The sequence below is a fragment of the Salmo salar genome, chromosome ssa01, assembly GCF_905237065.1.
Source record: "Salmo salar chromosome ssa01, Ssal_v3.1, whole genome shotgun sequence".
Classification (NCBI taxonomy): Eukaryota; Metazoa; Chordata; class Actinopteri; order Salmoniformes; family Salmonidae; genus Salmo; species Salmo salar.
Window position 1 is genome coordinate 60,212,540 of NC_059442.1, and position 21,538 is coordinate 60,234,077.

The window sequence follows — 21,538 nt, forward strand, 5'->3', positions numbered from 1 at the left end:
ATGATTTGAGTGTGTCAAGAACTGCAACGCTGCTGCGTTTTTCACGCTCAACAGTTTCCTCTGTGTATCAAGAATGGTCCACCACACATAGGACATCAAGCCAACTTGACAACTTTGGGAAGCATTGGAGTTAACATGGGCCAGCATCCCTCTGGAACGATTTTTCGACACCTTGTAGATTCCATGCCCCGTCGAATTGAGGGTGTTCTCAGTGTACAACATTAGCCCACTTATGTTTTTGTCCACTATTGCGCAATCTCACATTTCCTCTGTGTGTGTGTGTATCATATTGATAGCCTACTGTGTAAGATTTCAATTTATGCTTCTTTTTGGCTTGATGACAAATATAATTCATCTGAATTAGTAGAATATTGCTACAAATTTCAGACAGTTACGGTCATCACGGTGAAATATTAGATTCTGAAAAGACCAAAGCTACAATGACAAATGTTATGATATTTAATGATTAGACTTCCTCTACAGTCTTGCTGGAGGCATTCTTGAAACAGATGAAGACTGAAAACATTCTCACAAACAGGTAGCGCTTGCATGGTTTCTCCTGCGGTTGAGAGGTGGAGGACAGATCCTCATGTATTCTATGTGCTCGCTGGTCGGGCTAAATCAGCCTGCTCCATGTTGTCACCAGCTTCAATGGCCTGTACAATGTGTTCTACATCTGCCACAAATCACTCTATGATCTTAGTGTCTTCTGAAAGAACAATGACAGAAGACATAGTGACAGTGTCCTCTACAATAGTGGCTATGTTGGTCTGGCTAGAGACCTTGCTGCAGGGTTCAGAGTTCTGAGAAGTTGTTGCTGATCTTCATTCAGATCTCAGGAGAAGTTTGCACTCCCTCTTTGGCCTTTCTCTGGAAGCTCTGACTGGATAGTGTTCTGATGCTACCTGACAATGCTTTCCTACTCGGATCAGAGGATCATGAACAGGGGATGAGATCGATTACTCCCTTTGTCTTGCATGAGATGATACCCCTAATAGGGATTTTTCCACCTGTATGTGGGTGTCTGAAGAAGGATGTTTTTGTAGTGCTATTGCACTGCGCATGAGCCATATTTGTAGTTCCCATTTGGAATGGGTGTCTGAGTGGGCTCGGGGCAGGTCAGATCACACTAAGCTATCCCCAATATTGCGACCACACTTATAGACCACCAGTTGGAGTTCCTTGAAGATGGTTGTTGATCATTGATAGATAAACATTTTCAGGTCTTGCCATAGATTTTTAAGGATATTTAAGTCAAAAATGTTACTCAGCTATATTCACTGTCTTCTTGGTAAGCAACTTCAGTGCTTTGGCCTTGTGTTTTAGGTTATTTCAGGTGAATTCATCTCCCAGTGTCTGGTGGAAAGCAGACTGAACCAGGTTTTCACCTGTGCTTAGCTCCATTGTGCTTTATCTTGAAAAACTCTGTAGTCCTTAACATTTACAAGCACCACTATATATATATATTTTTTTTAACTAGGCAAGACAGTTAAGAACAAATTCTCATTTTCAATGACGGCCTAGGAACAGTGGGTTAACTACCTTGTTCAGGGGCAGAACAACAGATTTTTACCTTGTCAGCTCAGGATTCGATCTTGCAACCTTTAATTTACTAGTCCAATGCTCTAACCACTAGGCTACCTGCCGCCCTATGCTTGTAAATACTGAGAGTAATGTGTTGGATTTGCCCCAAACATAACACTTTAAATTCAGGACAAAAAGTTACTTGCTTTGCCACATTTCTTTGCAGTATTACTTTAGTGCCTTGTTGCAAACAGGATTCATGTTTAATAATATTTTTATTCTGCACAGGTTTCCTTCTTTTCACTCTGTCATTTAGGTTAGTATTGTGGAGTAACTACAATGTTGTTGATCCATCCTCAGTCTCCTATCACAGCCATTAAACTCTGTAACTGTTTTAAAATCACCATTGGCCTCATGGTGAAATCCCTGAGCGGATTTCTTCCTCTTCGGCAACTGAATTAGGAAGGACTGGGTGTATTTATACACTATCCAACAACTTCACCTTGCTCAAAGGGATATTCAATATCTTTTTTTTTTATTACCCATCTACCAATAGGTGACCTTTGCAAGGCATTGGAAAACCTCCCTGGTCTTTGTGGTTGAATCTGTGTTTCAAATTCACTGCTCAACTGAGGGACCTTACAGATAATTGTATATTTGGGGTACAAAGATGAGGCAGTCATTTAGAAGTCATGTTAAACACTAGTATTACACACAGAGTCCATGCAACTTTTTGTGACTTGTTAATTAAGCAATTTTTTACTCCTGAACTTATTTAGGCTTGTCATAATAAAGGGGTTGAATACTTATTGAATCAAGACATTTCAGCTTTTCATTTTTTATTAATTTGTAAAAAAAAAAAAAAATCCACTATGACATTGAGGTATTGTGTATATGCCAGTGATTTTTATTTAATTTAATACATTTAATGTAACACAACAAAATGTTGAAAAAGTCAAGGTGTGGATACTTTCTGAAGGCACTGTAGACTGACCAAATGAATCCAGGTGAAAGCTATGATCTCTTAAATCCACTTCAATCAGTGTAGATGAAGGGGAGGAGAAATGTTAAAGAAGGACTTTTAAGCCTTGAGGCAATGGAGACATGGGTTGTGTATGTGTGCCATTCAGAGGGTGAATGGGCAAGACAAAGTGACTTTGAACAGGGTATGGTAGTAGGTGCCAGGTGCACCGGTTTGATTGTGTCAAGAACTGCAACACTGCTGGGTTTTTCACGCTCAACAGTTTCCCGTGTGTATCCAGAATGGTCCACCACCCAAAGGACGTCCAGCCAACTTGACACAACTGTGGGAAGCATTGGAGTCAACATGGGCCAGCATCCCTGTGGAATGCTTTTGACACTTTGTAGTCCATGCCCCGGCTAATTGAAGCTGTTCTGAGGGCAAAAGGGTGTAAAACTCAATATTAGGAAGGTGTTCCTAATGTTTTGTGCACTCAGTACAATGCCCTATCAGAGTTGTCCTATCAAAATCAAAAGTTGACAGATAAACTTACATGGTCTCCAATGGCTTCATGGATCACTTTCCATTGCCTGATGAATTATACAAATAAATCAGTCATTTTGCAGTTGTTCAGAGTGCTTTTATGCAAGCTCCCGATGAACAGTTCTTGTGCTGACGTTGCTTCCAGAGGCAGTTTGGAACTCGGTAGTGAGTGTTGCAACCGAGGACAGACGATTTTTACAAGCTACCCACTTCAGCACTCGGCGGTCCCGTTCTGTGAGCTTGTGTGGCTTACCACTTTGCGGCTGAGTCATTGTTACTCCTAGACATTTCCACTTCACAATAACAACACTTACAGTTGACCGGGGCAGCTTTAGCAGGGCTGAAACTTGACAAACTGACTTGTTAGAAAGGTAGTATCCTATAACGGTGCCTCGTTGAAAATCGCTGAGCCCTTCAGTGAGGCCATTCTACTGCCAATGTTTGTCTATGGAGATTGCATGGCTGTGTGATCGATTTTATACACCTATCAGCAACGGGTGTGGCTGAAATAGCCAAATTCACTAATTTGAAGGGGTAACCACATACTTTTGTTTATATAGTGTATGTTCTCAGTGAAAGTAATGTTAATGTTGATAGACATGGAAATAAAAACAGTTTACATACACGTTAGCCAAATACATTTAAACTCAGTTTTTCACAATTCCTGACATTTAATCCAAGTAAAAATTCCATGTCTTAGGTCAGTTAGGATCACCACTTTATTTAAAGAATGCGAAATGTCAGCATAATAGTAGAGAGAGTGATTTATATCAGCTTTTATTTCTTTCATTATTCCCAGTGGGTCAGAAGTTTACATACACTCAATTCGTATTTGGTAGCATTGCCTTTAAATTGTTTAACTTGGGTCAAACGTGTCGGGCAGCTTTCCACAAGCTTCCCACAATAAGTGGGGTGAATTTTGGCCCATTCCTCTTGACAGAGCTGGTGTAACTGAGTCAGGTTTGTAGGCCTCCATGCTCGCACATGCTTTTTCAGTTCTGCCCACAAATTTTCTATAGAATTGAGGTCAGGGCTTTGTGATGGCCACTCCAATACCTTGACTTTGTTGTCCTTAAGCCATTTTGACACAACTTTGGAAGTATGCTTGGGGTCATTGTCCATTTGGAAGACCCATTTGCGACCAAGCTTTAACTTCCTGACTGATGTCTTGAGATGTTGCTTCAATATATCCACATCATTTTCCTACCTCAAGATGCCATCTATTTTGTGAAGTGCCCCAGTCCTTCCTGCAGCAAAGCACCCCCACAACATGATGCTGCCACCCCCGTGCTTCACAGTTGGGATGGTGTTCTTCGGCTTGCAAGCGTCCCCATTTTTCCTCCAAACATAACGATGGTCATTATGGCCAAACAGTTCTATTTTTGTTTCATCAGACCAGAGGACATTTCTCCAAAAAGCGATTTTGGAGCAGTGGCTTCTTCCTTGCTGAGCGGCCTTTCAGGTTATGTCGATATAGGACTCGTTTTACTGTGAATTTTGATACTTTTATACCTGTTTCCTCCAGTATCTTCACAAGGTCCATTGCTGTTGTTCTGGGATTGATTTACACTTTTTGCACCAAAGTACGTTAATCTCTAGGAGACAGAACGCGTCTCCTTCCTGAACGGTATGACGGTTGCGTGGTCCCATGGTGTTTATACTTGCGTACTATTGTTTGTACAGATGAACGTGGTACCTTCAGGCATTTGGAAATTGCTCCCAAGGATGAACCAGACATGTGATGGTCTAAAGTTTTTTTTTGTGAGGTCTTGACTTATTTCTTTTGACTTTCCCATGATGTCAAGCAAAGAGGCACTGAATTTGAAGGTAGGCCTTGAAATACATCCACAGGTACACCTCCAAATGACTCAAATTATGTCAATTAGCCTAACAAAAGCTTCTAAAGCCATTACATAATTTTCTGGATTTTCCAAGCTGTTTAAAGGCACAGTCAACTTAGGGTATGTAAACTTCTGACCCACTGGAATTGTGATACAGTGAATTATAAGTGAAATAATATGTCTGTAAACAATTGTTGGAAAAATTACTTGTGTCATGCACAAAGTAGATGTCCTAACCGACTTGCCAAAATCCTAGTTTGTTAACAAGAAATTTGTGGAGTGGTTGAAAAATTAGTTTTAATAACTCCAACCTAAGTGTTTGTAAACTTCCGTCTTCAACTGTAGGTTTATAACAGTTTGAATCTAGAGTGTCTCCCCCTTTGAAGAGGGGGATGACCGCAGCTTTCCAATCTTTGGGGATCTCAGACGATATGAAAGAGAGGTTGAACAGGCTAGTAATATGGTTTGCAACAATTTCAGCAGATCATTTTAGAAAGAGGGCCCAGATTGTCTAGCCCAGCTGATTTTTAGGGATCCAGATTTAGAATTATCAGGTAGAACAGAAAATCAGCAGGCTCCAGACCTTGTAGGGTAGGAGTTGAATACCCCTGCCCAAGGGCCTAGGCAATTAGGCATATAGAGCTGGAAGTAGGCTATTGGATAGGTACAATATGCTGGTAGCTCCATTTTGACCTTTGATAGGCCAGATGGGATCAAGGAAATGTGATGGTTGTCACTAGTTACCACAGCCCAAAGTCAAAATTCGATTTAGAAATGTATTTTTTTGCTTTTTGCTCTTAATTACTCTAAAGTAGTAATATTATCCAGTCCACTCGCATTTGTAATCATATAACATGCGCAATTTCTACCAGTACCAGAGCATGGAGTTCAATTATAGCTAGATTAATCACCCTTAATTGGGCTCACGAGTGACGCAGCTGTTGAAGGCGTTGCATCTCAGTGCAAGATCCGTCACTATAGTACCTGGTTCGAATCCAGGCTGTGTCTATATATATATATATATATATATATATATATATATATATATATATATGATCTTATCCACTGCTTCGGGCATTTGTCCTCAATTTCGAACTGGCAATTTAATCGACAGCTCCACGTAAACATTTGTAGTTTCAAGTGAAGTACGAACTCGTTTATTTGTTATCTACAGTCGTCTTTGCTTCTTCAACAACTGCTATGTACGATTATTCCAAAAGGTACGTGTCCAAAATTCAATATTATCTGTGTAGATATACGCATAGACACTTAGCTAGTTAGCTAACGTTCGCTCGATCGCTTGCTAGCATTACATTCCTAGACAGTAACGTTAGCTAGCTAGCTTGTCTTCTACCAACTGTTAGGTTGCGTCAATCGAATCTGGTATTAGGATAGAAACAGACCGTTCACTTTAGTTTCAGATCAATCGTTTAATTCTGCTCATATAATTGCATTGATAATATAAATGGTAAATATGATGTTCGTATATACGGGCTCACTGTAACACCACGCAGGGCACACAGAGAACTGAGTGTCACATCCTTTGTTCTTCCTTAAATACTCTTGACGAGATAGTTCCCGCTCACTGCTTGCCTGTCAGAGGGAGGATGAGCATGGTTTAAACTTACTCATCCTATCGTCGGCGTGCAGGCTGATCCCAGCCTCGTGGCGCACTTCCTGTACACTCTGAGCCTGTTATTGTATTTCAATATCAAGTGGTTTCTCATGTAACTCTAGTTTGAGAAACTTACTCAAAATGTTCTCTTGCCTTTTGGTGAAAGTATGTTAGACTGTCTCTCCGAGAGAGAACCAGATATTATTATTCTCGCTTCCTTTTCCCTTCTAGTCCATGGAGTGATATGCGATGAGTCTGGACTGACAGATCTGGAGAACAAGCACTTGGCCAAGCGAGCCAAACACAGTCAGAAGGATGCTGGGTAAGGGCCACGCCATCTGCTCATAACCTTTTTGATTTGTCAATGCACCTGAGTGGCGTGACTAAACTGTTCATATTCTGGTCTTTTACAGTGATGGCAGCAGTAACTCGGATGACACTACTGATAGTGATGAGGACCTTCCCGAACAACTGGTACATAATCCTCTACTACCTCTTCCCCTAGCATTCATTTGTCAGGTGTACCATCATTATGTTGCTTATTACCATGTAATATAATAAATGGCAAAGAGCTTCAGGATGATATGCTAATAGATAAAACTTGTTTTTCCTTCTGATTATCCCTTGCCTGACAAACCCATCAACCTCATGAATAGCTCCCTAATGTCCCTGTACAAGAAGGGGAACCCAGAGAGTGGGACTTCTCTCAAGAGGGAACAGTCTGCATCAGACAGCCCTGCCCAGGCTCAGTCCACCCCCCATAGTTATGGCACCAAGGTGTCTGCAGGGGGCTGGTTCAAAAAGAAGGGCAGAGGCCCGGAGCAGGACAGCATCCTCATTGACCTGTGCGAAGAGGAGGCAGCCAGTCCTGCAGGAAATGTATGTCTTACAGCTTCCTATGCTGTCTTTCATAAGTTGTGGATTACTACATGTCTCTTTGTCTCACAATTTGCTATAACAATTTGAATGCTTCTATTGACTTCACCAGAAGCAGACAAATGTCTCAATGCTCGAGCCTGAGAAGAAATTGAAAAAAGGCAAATTGAAAAAATCGAAACATCAGAAAGAGGGAGTTTCAAAGCGAAATGATGGCGACATCGAGGCCAGTATCATTAACAAGAAAGGCAAAGGCTGCTTCCCACCTTACTTTGCTGATGTTTAAGAAGTCTAACATTGTAGCCAGTCAAGGATACAAACTATATGCAGCAAACAGTTGAACATGTCAAGACATTCTACATTATCACTTGAAGTCAGAATGGTGTGTGTTTTATAAACTATAAGTTGTCCTCTGATCGTTCTAGCGAGGACAAAATCCATTGAGCTACAGTATTCTACATTAAAGTTTGAAGATGTTGGCGGCAATTAAGACACATTGGCGGTACACTTGTTACATTGACATCTTTCTTTTAGTGTTTTGTTTGCTTAGCTGTGGAAGCTCATTTAGATGTATCCAGGGTTATTATGTATGCATGAAACAAGATAAATCATTTTGACGCAGTGGTGATCATACCTAAACTTGTCCAATAAGAGTGCTCGTATTCATTTCCCATTTCAAAGCATTTTGCTACATTGTATCCTACTGAACATGATGACCCAGGCGCTGAACCATAATGGCTTGTAGATTGAATTCCTGTCTGGCTCTTTGTAACTGTAGGAGGTGTGCAAGCTGCTGATCCATATGCGTCACCCTGAGGTGTACCCGCAGCTGGGGGTTGTCCCTCCACGGGGGATTCTGCTCCATGGCCCCCCTGGCTGTGGAAAGACCCTCCTGGCCCAGGCTGTGGCTGGGGTGAGTCTGGATCAAGGTTATTTCAGATGTTTCACCTAGTTGGTTCTGGGATTCAGCAACCTCTCAGATACTGGCCCAACGCTCCTATCCGCTTGGCTACCTCCCGTTATCATATTTTTTATTTCTGTTAAATTTGGGATTATTACTCGCAGTTTTGTTTGTTAGTTTTCAGACCTGGTTTGCTAGTTTTTATTTAGTTTAAGTTGTATTAAAAATACTTATATTTCGTTTTTAATATTATTTAGTGTTAGGGGTAGACAGAAAGCATGCATGGGAGGCTAGGCTAGTCATTTGTGTTGAATGTTATTTTTGGGATGTCACTTTGCAACTGTTTGGCAGTAATACAAGGTGACGGGTCAGGTTATAGGTTTGATTTTATCATTTTAAACCCATCTCAATGTGACTTGGATTTTAAATGAATAGTCTGTGAGACTGGTGTAAAACAAATATGGTGGAAGTGAAACGGGACGTGTGCTGCTAACAGTGTAGCTTCTTTCCCTGTCACCATACTGGGCTCAAACCAGTGGTCCTCTGCTCGCAGACACACGTGACCGTCCTACTTGACAACATACCAACCGTTTGAGCTATCGAAAAATATCTAATTCAATAGCTCATCGGCGACATTTCAAGCTAGCTGTGGAGTGCGCCTACGGTACAGTCTTAACTCCGTTACACTCACTCCTTTTAAACTCGCTACACAGCGAGCCACCCCAGCTGTTGAGCTGAGCCCAAATGTCAATTTGGGTCATGGCACCAGTGAAATGGACGTCAGTGTGCTGCTACTCAGTTATTTATTTTACTCGTATTATTATCTATCCTGATGCCTAGTCACTTTACCCTGCCTTCATGTACATATCTACCTCAAATACCTACCTTGTACCCTTATACATTGATCTGGTACTCCCTGTATATAGCTCCACATTGATCTGGTACTGGTACTCCCTGTATATAGCTCCACATAGATCTGGTACTGGTACTCCCTGTATATAGCTCCACAGTGATCTGGTACTGGTACTCCCTGTATATAGCTCCACAGTGATCTGGTACTGGTACTCCCTGTATATAGCTCCACATAGATCTGGTACTGGTACTCCCTGTATATAGCTCCACATTGATCTGGTACTGGTACTCCCTGTATATAGCTCCACATTGATCTGGTACTGGTACTCCCTGTATATAGCTCCACATTGATCTGGTACTGGTACTCCCTGTATATAGCTCCACATTGATCTGGTACTGGTACTCCCTGTATATAGCTCCACATTGATCTGGTACTGGTACTCCCTGTATATAGCTCCACATTGATCTGGTACTGGTACTCCCTGTATATAGCTCCATAGTGATCTGGTACTCCCTGTATATAGCTCCATAGTGATCTGGTACTGGTACCCCTGTAAATAGCTCCACATTGATCTGGTACTGGTACTCCCTGTATATAGCTCCATTCTTGTGTATTTTATTCCTCTTGTTACTATTTTAAACTCTGCATCGTTGTGAAGGGCTCGTAAGCAAGCATTTCACGTTAAAGTCTACAACAGTTGTATTAGACTCATGTGACAATTTGATTTACTTGACAACGTACCAACCGTTTGAGCTATCGAAAAAGACCTACATCGATAGCTCCATCGGCGGCATTACAAGTTAGCTGTGGCGTGAGCTTATGGTACGTTCTTAACTCTGTTACAGAGCAAAACTCTTTCGCCCATGTTTACACCAATCCAATGCTTTTTAACTTTAGTAGAAAAAGCAGAATCTAGTAGGCAACCTAGTGACTTTTTCTGTTATCTAGTGATCGCTAGTAATAGGGATGCACAAGCTGGGCCTATTTGAAACATTGCCATCTCCCAGCCACATTTACCTGCTAGATTCAGTAACTAGACAACCTTCAAAAAGCTTAGGTTTTTGGCCGATGTTTAGAAAAAATCTAGTTGAACATAATTCATGATGGATTTTAGTTTTGTAGTCAAGTATAATAGTTTGTTTTTCAAACGGGTTTGTTAATGATTTTGTTTTAATTCTTTTTTTGTTTACTATAATAACCTTGGCCTGCATGTTGTCCATATGTATCTGGTGGTGTGATAAAAACATTTTCTCACTAATGTGCAAAACATGTTTTCTTGGTAGCTCTTTTTACAGATTTCCTGGAAATATCTGCAAATATAGTGGTTTCTAGGTGACTTATTAATGTCCCTCTGCGTTAACAGGAAATGGACTTGCCCTTGCTGAAGGTGTCTGCGCCAGAGCTGGTATCTGGGGTGTCAGGGGAGTCTGAGCTGAAGCTGAGAGAGCTGTTTGAGCAGGCTGTGGTAAGTGTAAGTAAGTAAGTAGGGCTGACCCCATTTAGTCGATTGTTTGGTGGATAGGCTTTTGGTCGACTGAGATTTGGGTCGAGCAGTCGCAAATATACAGTGCATCCGGAAAGTATTCAGACCCCTTGACTTTTTCAAAATTACAGCCTTATTTTAAAATGGATTACATTTTATTTTCCCTAGCAGTCAACACACAATACCCCATAATGACGAAGCAAAAACAGGTTTAGAGATTTTTGCAAATGTATATAAAAAAGAAAAAACACTTACATAAGTATTCAGACCCTTTACTCAGTACTTTGTTGAAGCACCTCTGGCAGCAATTACAGCCTTGAGTCTTCTAGGGTATGACGCTACAAGCTTGGCACACCTATATTTGGGGAGTTTCTCCCATTCTCCTCTGCAGATCCTCTCAAGTTCTATAAGGTTGGATGGAGAACGTTGCTGCACAGCTATTTTCAAATCTCCAGAGATGTTATATCGGGTTCAAGTCCGGGCTCTGGCTGGGCCACTCAAGGACATCAAGACTTGTCACAAAGCCACTCCTGCGTTCTCCTGTTGGAAGGGGAACCGTCACCCCAGTCTGAGGTCCTGAGCGCTCTGGAGCAGGTTTTTTATCAAGGATCTCTCTGTACTTTGCTCCGTTCATCTTTCCCTTGATTCATTCAGGCCAAAGAGTTCAATATTGCTTTCATCAGACCAGAGAATCTTGTTTCTCATGGTCTGAGAGTCTTTAGGTGCCTTTGGCAAACTCCAAGCAGGCTGTCATATGCCTTTTACTGAGGAGTGGCTTCTGTCTGGCCACTAGCATAAAGGCCTGATTGGTGGAGTGCTGCAGAGATGGTTGTCCTTCTGGAAGATTCTCCCATCTACACAGAGGAACTCTGAAGCTCTGTCAGAATGACCATCGGGTTCTTGGTCACCTCCCTGAACAAGGCCCTTTTCCCCCGATTGCGTAGCTTAGCTGGGCGGCCAGCTCTAGGAAGAGTTTGGTGGTTCCAAACTTCTTCCATTTTAAGAATGACGGAGGCCATTGTGTTTTTGGGGACCTTCAATGCTGCAGAATTTTTTTTGTTACCATTCCCCAGATCCGTGCCTCGACACAATCCTGTCTCGGCGCTCTACGGACAATTCCTTCGACCTCATGGCTTGGTTTTTGCTCTGACATGCACTGTCAACTTTCTATATACACTGCTCAAAAAAATAAAGGGAACACTTAAACAATACATCCTAGATCTGAATGAAAGAAATAATCTTATTAAATACTTTTTTCTTTACATAGTTGAATGTGCTGACAACAAAATCACACAAAAATAATCAATGGAAATCCAATTTATCAACCCATGGAGGTCTGGATTTGGAGTCACACTCAAAATTAAAGTGGAAAACCACACTACAGGCTGATCCAACTTTGATGTAATGTCCTTAAAACAAGTCAAAATGAGACTCAGTAGTGTGTGTGGCCTCCACGTGCCTGTATGACCTCCCTACAATGCCTGGGCATGCTCCTGATGAGGTGGCGGATGGTCTCCTGAGGGATCTCCTCCCAGACCTGGACTAAAGCATCCGCCAACTCCTGGACAGTCTGTGGTGCAACGTGGCGTTGGTGGATGGAGCGAGACATGATGTCCCAGATGTGCTCAATTGGATTCAGGTCTGGGGAACGGGCGGGCCAGTCCATAGCATCAATGCCTTCCTCTTGCAGGAACTGCTGACACACTCCAGCCACATGAGGTCTAGCATTGTCTTGCATTAGGAGGAACCCAGGGCCAACCGCACCAGCATATGGTCTCACAAGGGGTCTGAGGATCTCATCTTGGTACCTAACGGCAGTCAGGCTACCTCTGGTGAGCACATGGAGGGCTGTGCGGCCCCCCAAAGAAATGCCACCCCACACCATGACTGACCCACCGCCAAACCGGTCATGCTGGAGGATGTTGCAGGCAGCAGAACGTTCTCCACGGCGTCTCCAGACTTTGTCACGTCTGTCACATGTGCTCAGTGTGAACCTGCTTTCATCTGTGAAGAGCACAGGGTGCCAGTGGCGAATTTGCCAATCTTGGTGTTCTCTGGCAAATGCCAAACGTCCTGCACGGTGTTGGGCTGTAAGCACAACCCCAACCTGTGGACGTCGGGCCCTCATACCACCCTCATGGAGTCTGTTTCTGACCGTTTGAGCAGACACATGCACATTTGTGGCCTGCTGGAGGTTATTTTGCAGGGCTCTGGCAGTGCTCCTCCTGCTCCTCCTTGCACAAAGGTGGAGGTAGCGGTCCTGCTGCTGGGTTGTTGCCCTCCTACGGCCTCCTCCACGTCTCCTGATGTACTGGCCTGTCTCCAGGTAGCGCCTCCATGCTCTGGACACTACGCAGACAGACACAGCAAACCTTCTTGCCACAGCTCGCATTGATGTGCCATCCTGGATGAGCTGCACTACCTGAGCCACTTGTGTGGGTTGTAGACTCCGTCTCATGCTACCACTAGAGTGAAAGCACCGCCAGCATTCAAAAGTGACCAAAACATCAGCCAGGAAGCATAGGAACTGAGAAGTGGTCTGTGGTTACCACCTGCAGAACCACTCCTTTATTGGGGGTGTCTTGCTAATTGCCTATAATTTCCACCTGTTGTCTATTCCATTTGCACAACAGCATGTGAAATTTATTGTCAATCAGTGTTGCTTCCTAAGTGGACAGTTTGATTTCACAGAATTGTGATTGACTTGGAGTTACATTGTGTTGTTTAAGTGTTCCCTTTATTTTTTTGAGCAGTGTATATATATATAGAAAAATAATGTCCAATCAATTGAATTTACCACAGGTGGACTCCAACAATCCAGTTGTAGGATTAATGGAAACAGAATGCACCTGAGCTCAATTTCGAGTCTCAAAGTTCCAACTCTCGGAACCAAGATTTTGTTGTTGTTGGGGAAAGCCCTACTCCTGAGTCCTTACTGTCAGGCTGCTACACAGTTAGGTTTTTTTAATTTCATTTTACTGCTAACTGTGCCTTTTTAAGGACAGCTTGCTCACCCTGCATCCTGTTCATTAATGAGATTGATGCCATCAATCCTAAGAGAGAGGTGGCATCCAAGGACATGGAGAGACGGATTGTTGCTCAGCTTCTCACTTGCATGGATGGTGAGAGATGCTAGTGGAATACATTTGTTGATTTCATAATTTCATTTTGTTGATAGGAATATCTCCGTTTTGAGTACTTATGATAAAAATATCAATATGACATATTTTGTTGGCAGAGTTGGGAGAGGATCAATTCACGTTCTCTGGTACTTTTGGTTGACTTTCATCTTCCCTTCACTCATCGTTATGTTCCTCCAGACCTGAACTCTTTAGCTGTCACAGCCCAGGTGATGGTTATTGGTGCCACCAATCGGCCAGACTCTCTGGACCCAGCGCTGCGCCGGGCTGGACGCTTTGACAAAGAAATCTGTCTGGGGATACCTGTCGAAGCAGCTCGTCTCAGGTGAGTGGGCTTGTCTCCTATCATAATAGTGGTGTTGACAAGAATGTGGTTGCTAGCTCTGGTGTTGCAACTGTAAGTCACCCGCCATGTGTTGATTCCTGCTCTCAGAATTCTGAAGACCCTTTGTCGGAAGCTGAAGCACCCTGAGGACTTTGACTACCGGCAGCTGGCCCGTCTGACCCCTGGGTACGTGGGAGCTGACCTCATGGCGCTATGCCGCGAGGCCGCCATGAGCGCCGTCAACAGGATCCTGCTGGAGATGCAGGACAAGAACCAGGGGCTGGTCCCCAAGGCGGAGGGGAGAGGAGAGTCAGAACGGCCTCAGGGCGCATGTCCTCTCCCACAGGGCCCAGAGGCCCAGGGGGGAGTAGGTGATGAGAGCTGGCAGGCTTTAGCAGACACACAAAGCCAGGAGATGACAGACCTAAGCATCGTACCACCGAGAGATGAGCAGCAGCCTCTGGCCACAGAGACAATCTTCAGGGTGATATATTTGACTCCATAAGTGTAGACTAGTTGTGTTTTTCACCAGGGCAGAATGCTGTACATAGTATGACCATTAAGGTGGGATGTTCACCAGATTCAATGGTGTGAAAATGTTCCACTTCTGTCTTTACCACCAGAGGGAGCTGTGTCACCTGCTGTCTTTGCTGAAGAGCAGTGAGTCTCTGTCTGAGGAACAGATGGCTGGTCTGTGCATCCTCATGTCAGACTTCCAGGGCTCACTGGCCAGCGTGCAGCCCTCTGCCAAGTGCGAAGGCTTCGCCACGGTGCCAGACGTCACCTGGGAGGACGTGGGGGCCCTGCATGACATCCGCGAAGAGCTCACCATGGCCATCCTGGTGGGTATCGCCTCGATAGGCCTGATACAATATCTAATATGTTGGGCTCCGTGTTAGCCACTTTACACCAACATATTAGGATTTTGACTTAATTTGGGCCAGGAGTTTTTCTGGTCAGGTTACATGGCCAGGAAAAACTCCTTGCCTCCTCCTTAAAGTATAATTGACCAGTTCCTTTGCTCTTGTAGCGTCTAATTTGGTCAAGTTAAATATCAACCTCTATCGCGGTTAGCGCTTTAAGAAACATTAAACTATCTACTCTAAAAGCATAACACCATACAGCAATTGTCCCCTCCTAGAAGGTATTGTCATCAGAATAAAGGAAATATACCTGTCCTGAGCATGTCATTTAGATCAATAGTGATTGACAGTGGGAACTTAACCATATATAATTGGCTTCCTCACCAACAACATGGTAGTTTGACTCAACTGCTATGATTTGAATAAGTAGAGTTAATGGAGCAGAGTTAATGGCACATTGTAAATGGGGCCAGGACGATACCGTTATCTATATATTTTCTTCCATGGCAAAAATGAAAACAAGAAGCTGCCCAAACTCATTGGTTCTTTAAAACCCTGCTGTATGTAAAGTATTGTGTGCTACAGCTTGGGAAATACATGTGACTCTGGATGACAACATAATGGTGTTTGTTTCTAACATTGGGGCTGTTTTCCTAAAGACGTTAGTGTTTTGTCAGTGTTTTGTCTCCTTGCTACAATACTAACGAGTATAGTGATACTGGTATCATCTCGTCCATAATTGTAAATGTTATACATACATTAAAATTGTATGACAGGCCTTTTAACTCTATCTAGCTCTGAAGTCCAGATTCAGCATGGATTGTGGCAGCGTGTATTTCAAATGTTATTTGTCACATGCGGAGACTACAACAGGTGTGGTAGACCTTACAGTGAAATGCTTACTTACAAACCCTTAGCCAACAATGCAGTTTTAAGAAAAATAAGTGTTGAAGTATTTACTAAAATAAACTGAAGTAAAAAATAAATAAGAAAAACAGAAAAATAACTAATAATTAAGGAGCAACAATAAAATAACAGTAGCGAGGCTATATACAGGGTGTACCGGTGCGAGGGCACAGGTTAGTCGAGGTAATTGAGATAATGTGTACATGTAGGTAGAGGTAAAGTGACTATACATGGATAGTAAACAGAGAGTAGCAGCGTAAAAATAGGGGTTGGGGGACAATACAAATAATCCTGGTAGGATGCCAGCATTCATTCCATTTTGTTGACATCAGAAGGAATGCTGGTAGTGTGCTGTTTAGATGAATAAGGGCAGTGTGTGTGTAACTTTGTGTGTGTCCATAGGCCCCTGTGCGTTCCCCTGAGCAGTTCAAAGCCCTGGGTCTCAGTGCTCCTGCAGGGGTGTTGCTAGCTGGGCCTCCAGGCTGTGGAAAGACCCTGCTGGCCAAGGTACCATTTGCCAGCTGCTAAAATAAGTGGAATGTTGAAGGCTTGTGGTAGTTTTAAGTAATTAATCATTTAAAACAGTATACCGTTTTCTCTTATTTCAGGCTGTTGCCAATGAGTCTGGACTTAACTTCATCTCTGTCAAGGGGCCAGAGTTGCTGAACATGGTGAGACATTCAGCTATACAGATTCCTGGAGTGTCTCGGCGTCACTCTTTTCCCTGTGACCCTTTGCCCTGTCCAGTAATATTGCCTGTGTGTTGGTAGATCTGCTGAAATGTATATTTGTAACTGAAGTGCCCCACTGAAATCAATAGCATCGCCGTAGCTCTCGAAAGCGTTCTCACAGACAGCACTTAACTGATCCTACAGCCTTGTGCATTATTTACTTGGAGAGGGCTCCGTTACCTGTAGTCACAGCCATCTATAACCTTAATTGGCATTTCATCAGATACCTTTCACACTGGGAGGTAACATTCCTAACTCACCTGGGTGCGTTTAAATGGCCTAACTCATGCCCACTGACTTTTATATAATGTGAAGTAAAACACAAAGGATCCCGGGGTCCTGAATTATTAGCTTAGCGTTATGTAGGTTAGACATCTTTGTGTCTCTTGTTCCTCAGTATGTGGGAGAGAGTGAGCAGGCTGTGCGACAGGTGTTCCAGAGAGGACGGAACTCTGCCCCTTGTGTCATCTTTTTCGATGAGATTGACTCACTGGGCCCCCGCCGCTCCGGGCATGAGGTGAGAAGGACCAATAATCCGCTATCTGATGGTCACCATCGCGTGAATGGAGGTGGATGAGAATAGTATTGTTGACATGTGGGTGATGGTGGCGGTGTGTTCTCAGTCTGGAGCCAGTGTCCGTGTGGTCAACCAGCTGCTTACTGAGATGGACGGACTGGAGGTCAGGCGGCAGGTCTTCATTATGGCGGCTACCAACAGACCAGGTGGACGTCTGGCATAATTTCACTCCCTCACTGACATGGATATTCACCTATCACAAAGATTATTATTCAGTGTTTTGGGGTATGATTATATTGACACACGTACAGTTTTGTATATTTATATGAAGCTGCAATCAAAATCGGTGAAGTTATTCACCATTATTGACGCTGTCCCTGTAGATTTTATTGACCCTGCTGTGCTGAGACCAGGCCGTCTGGACAAGATCCTGTATGTGGGCCTCCCACCTCCGTCAGACCGGCACGCCATCTTACTCACCATCACCAGGGTAACGCGGCATGCCATGGATGGAAGCTCACGATGAAAACGGTCCATCAGCCTCTCATAATGTTTGTTGCTGGGAGAAGGGTTGTTTCGTGATTACTGTGTCTGTCGTAGGGGGGAAGGAAACCTCATCTGGAGCAGGACGTGAGTCTGGAAGAGATGGCCCATGACGTGCGCAGTGACTGCTTCACGTGAGTGTCCCAGAGAAGGAAGGAGGGAGCAAAATGCATCTAAACCTGTCTGCTCCACCGGGAGAAATAAAACTCACGCCCTTAGAACACCCTGATGCTTTTTGTTACAGATGTTCACTCCGCCTTCATCAACACAGTGGCTATAATAACACAGTGGATATTATGTGTTTGAGTGTATGTGTGTTTGTTCCATGCAGTGGGGCAGACCTGTCTGCGTTGGTGAGGGAAGCCTCTGTCAATGCTCTGAGAGCCTACCTCCTGACCCAACCCAACCCATCTTACACAGGTAATTCTGGCCTGAAGACATCTAGGTCCTCTCTGCCTCTTTTGATTTTTCTATGGAACACTGCAACCTTGGTTTACTGCTCACATGCATTTCCCCATGTCTGCCATTTAGAAAGCTTTCTGTTTACAATGGCAAGATAAGTACCGGCAAGATAAGTACCGTAGCCAAGGTCATAGCAATTGTACGGTATCCTCCACCAGGGATTTGCGCTATTAGCCTCAAGGTCACCAGTCCACTTCCTCTCCGTCTGAGTCTGTACTTATTAACTCCTCAGGTCATAGCTACTCCAACGGCCCTGTGGCCGACATCAGGGTCAGCAAGCAGAACTTTGAGGACGCCTTCAAGAAAGTACGGCCGTCTGTGTCTAAAAAGGTGAGATGCATTGGGACATGGACAAATGAATGACTGCACAGACATGCATGTAACTAAACCCCAAATCTCCTGTACTGTCATTTACCCAGTGAGTGACTCGCCTCAAATCCAAATCGATTAGACAAGTCTAAGTATTTAGTGATGTCCCCAGTGAGTGTGTGTGTATGGTAATGGCTTGTTGAGTTGCCTCGGTCATCCTTAGGATCAGCATTCCTAAATGTGGTCATTAACAATGAAGGATGGGGTCGGCACATTATTCCCACACAGCCTCAGGGGGTTTGTGGACTCTGGGGAACTAACTGTTCCACAATTACTATTTCCATCCCTATTTGCATACAGATGTACATCTTTATTTTTTTACTCTGTTTTCTCCCCAATTGGTAGTCTTGCCTCATCGCTGCAACTCCCATACGGACTCGGGAGAGGCAGCGGTTGAGAGCCGTGCGTACTCCGAAACACAACCCAACCCAGCCAAGACGCACTGCTTCTTGACACAATGCCCACTTAACCCGGAAGCCAGCCGCACCAATGTGTCGGAGGAAACACCGTACGCCTGGCAACCGTGTCAGCGTGCACTGCGCCCGGCCCGCCACAGGAGTCGCTAGTGCGCGATGGGACAAGAACATCCCTGCCGGCCAAACCCTCCCCTAACCCGGACGACGCTGGGTCAATTGTGCGCCGCCCCATGGGTCTCCGGGTCGCGGCCGGCTGCGACAGAGCCTGGACTCGAACCCAGAATCTCTAGTGGCGCAGCTAGCACTGCGATGCAGTGCCTTAGACCACTGTGCCACTCGGGAGGCCCGTACAGATGTAAATTAAGCCCAAAGTAAACATGGTCTAGCCTGTGGTCATACAATGAAGTCGTGTGCTTTTTACTTGCATGCTGTGTTTTAGCCGAGAGGAAAAGGCGAAGGGAGGGATAACTGGGTGCTCTCCAGCAGGTTTTTTCTTCTTTTTTTATGGAGGTCAGTGAGTGTAGAAAAAAATATTTATAAAAAAAATAAAATGGAATGGCTTGTTTGATCGAATATATAAGTGTCGCAATGATTAGGTTGTTACAAGTGTACTGATATAAGTAGGACACATGGCATCCCAGCGACTTCGAGAAATCAAGGGTTTTATCGGAGTTCCGCCTGGTTACCAGAGTTATAAACACCGCCTATTTTTTAAATGTATCTTTTTAAAATGTAATTTTAAAACAAACATTAACCACACTGCTACCCGTATGCTTAACATTATATTAAAACCAACATTTTTTTGTTGTTTTTATGATAATGAATTTCTGTCTGTGGTAACTAATGGCAACCGTTGTGTCTGTTCAAAAGCGGACCTACCCCATTGGCTAGAATCGTCCCACCTGATCTTGCCTCCTTCCGACTGCCTTCCATTTTTTAATACATTTATTTTCATTGTCAGAGTGGTCACTGGAGTATCTGGTCAATATAATGGATACTCTGTGGTTTTAGACGCGTCTTTCTTTTCCCCAACGCGGTTAAGCCAAAACCACTCCCCGTTATTCCGAGGGGCGTTACAACCATTTGAGCACTCTCCAAGTACAGAAGTGAATATCACGTAGTGCGAAATTTTAGTCACTGATTAATAACATTTGCCCTTGTATTTCAAGTTTGAAAAATATAATAACATAATGTCGTGGACTGAGCTAGCCATTAACGTCCCTTAACGCTCAAAGACAAATTCAATGGCTGTAGCATAGCGTATTCGACTGAATGATTAGCTAATCAATATTTGAGAAATTATGAAAAATAAGCATATGCTTTTACCTGATAATAGACTACTGATGATAATATAACAACTTAAAATACCGAGCTAGTAACGTTAAGTAGCCTAAGTTAACTTAGCTGACCTTCAGTTGAGGGAATTATCTTGAGACAGTTTTACAACTCATTGAAACTCTGAAAATAAATACATCTGCAAATGTTACCAAACATGATGATGATAATAGGCCTGCATTACGGTAGGCAGCTAATTGTTAAATTACACTTTCCATCCTTACCTTGGAAGATCACTGTCTCTGCACTGATCGCCTGTGAGTGAGACAACGCTTGCTAGCCAATGGGAGCGTAGTAGAACATCCCTCAGAATAGCGGGGCGTGGTTTTGGTTTAACTGCGTTGGAGAGAGAGAAAATCATAAGGATTTTTAATGACTCAAACAAATCCACTTTATTGTCCCCTCTCTATAGGACCAGCATATGTATGAGCAGCTAAAGGAATCTCTCATGAGGATTTGACCAGAGTCCTTCAGAATGGAGGATATCAGTGCCGAGGACCAACTGTTTGGACACCTCGACATTTTGACTATATTCACTTTTTGGAGGAATTGCTGTTTTCTAATCCAAACCATGTTTTATAACACATTTTATGAAAGAAAATGTAAGTCTTATGAATTATGTAAAAAAAAAAGAAAAAAGATATATATAAATAAATGGTTTACTGTATGTAATGACTGTTTTATTGAGATATGTATGGTGTGTGTTTAATCAATTTGTCCTCATTGATACATATACCCAAGATCCACCACAAACTTACATCTGTAAACTGATCTTCCATGAGACAATTACCTCTCTCCTTTTACACCCAGGCTGACAGTAAAGGACTCGTACTAGGGACAATGTAAGGTCTTTTAATCAGGTCAACACCTGCAAGGCTGCGGGGCCCAATGGTATTCCAGGGTGCATTCTCAAAGCATGCGCCAGAACAGCTGGCAGGCATATTCACAGTAAATTTCAACCTCTCCTTGTCCTAGTCTGTAATTCCCTCACGTCTTAAGATGACCACCATCATTCCTGTTCCCAAGAACTCTAAGGCTTCATGCCACAATGACTAATACCATGTAGCACTCACATCTGTAATCAAAACATTTTATTGGTCACATACATGGTTAGCAGATGTTATTGTGGGTGTAGCGAAATGCTTGTGCTTCTAGTTCTGACAGTGAAGCAATATCTAACAAGTAATCGAACAATTCCACAACAACTACCTAATACACACATCTAAGTACAGGAATGTAATAAGAATATATAAAAATATGGATGAGCAATGACTGAGCGGCATAGGCAAGATGCAATAGATGGTATGAAATACAGTAAATACATATGAGATAAG

General features: G+C 43.3%; 1 protein-coding gene and 1 long non-coding RNA gene across 2 annotated transcripts; both read left to right on the forward strand.

The window, feature by feature from the left end:
- The first annotated feature begins 5,948 nt into the window (after positions 1 to 5,948).
- Positions 5,949 to 6,995, forward strand: LOC123743456 (uncharacterized). The gene is made up of 3 exons (XR_006770261.1): positions 5,949 to 6,089; positions 6,716 to 6,806; positions 6,898 to 6,995. It is a non-coding gene; the product is annotated as an uncharacterized lncRNA (long non-coding RNA).
- A 150-nt stretch (positions 6,996 to 7,145) lies between these two features.
- On the forward strand, positions 7,146 to 20,853 carry LOC106608689 (nuclear valosin-containing protein-like). The gene is made up of 18 exons (XM_045695962.1): positions 7,146 to 7,608; positions 7,786 to 7,842; positions 7,911 to 7,930; positions 8,139 to 8,273; positions 10,478 to 10,583; positions 13,603 to 13,719; positions 13,918 to 14,062; positions 14,171 to 14,429; positions 14,692 to 14,904; positions 16,234 to 16,338; positions 16,440 to 16,502; positions 16,960 to 17,079; positions 17,186 to 17,285; positions 17,463 to 17,569; positions 17,680 to 17,756; positions 17,954 to 18,042; positions 18,317 to 18,414; positions 20,617 to 20,853. Exons 1-18 carry the CDS (start codon positions 7,491 to 7,493, stop codon positions 20,662 to 20,664), a joined length of 1,977 nt encoding a protein of 658 aa, XP_045551918.1. The 5' UTR covers positions 7,146 to 7,490; the 3' UTR covers positions 20,665 to 20,853.
- Positions 20,854 to 21,538: the final 685 nt, after the last annotated feature.

Excerpts from the sequence above, each read along its gene's own strand:
- LOC106608689 (XM_045695962.1), top strand. The coding sequence starts at position 7,491 with ATGCTCGAGCCTGAGAAGAAATTGAAAAAAGGCAAATTGAAAAAATCG. Across the intron at positions 7,931-8,138 it reads CTGTGGAAGCTCATTTAGAT|GAGGTGTGCAAGCTGCTGAT; the intron begins GTATCCAGGGTT and ends TTGTAACTGTAG. Across the intron at positions 18,415-20,616 it reads GGCCGTCTGTGTCTAAAAAG|GACCAGCATATGTATGAGCA; the intron begins GTGAGATGCATT and ends CCCTCTCTATAG.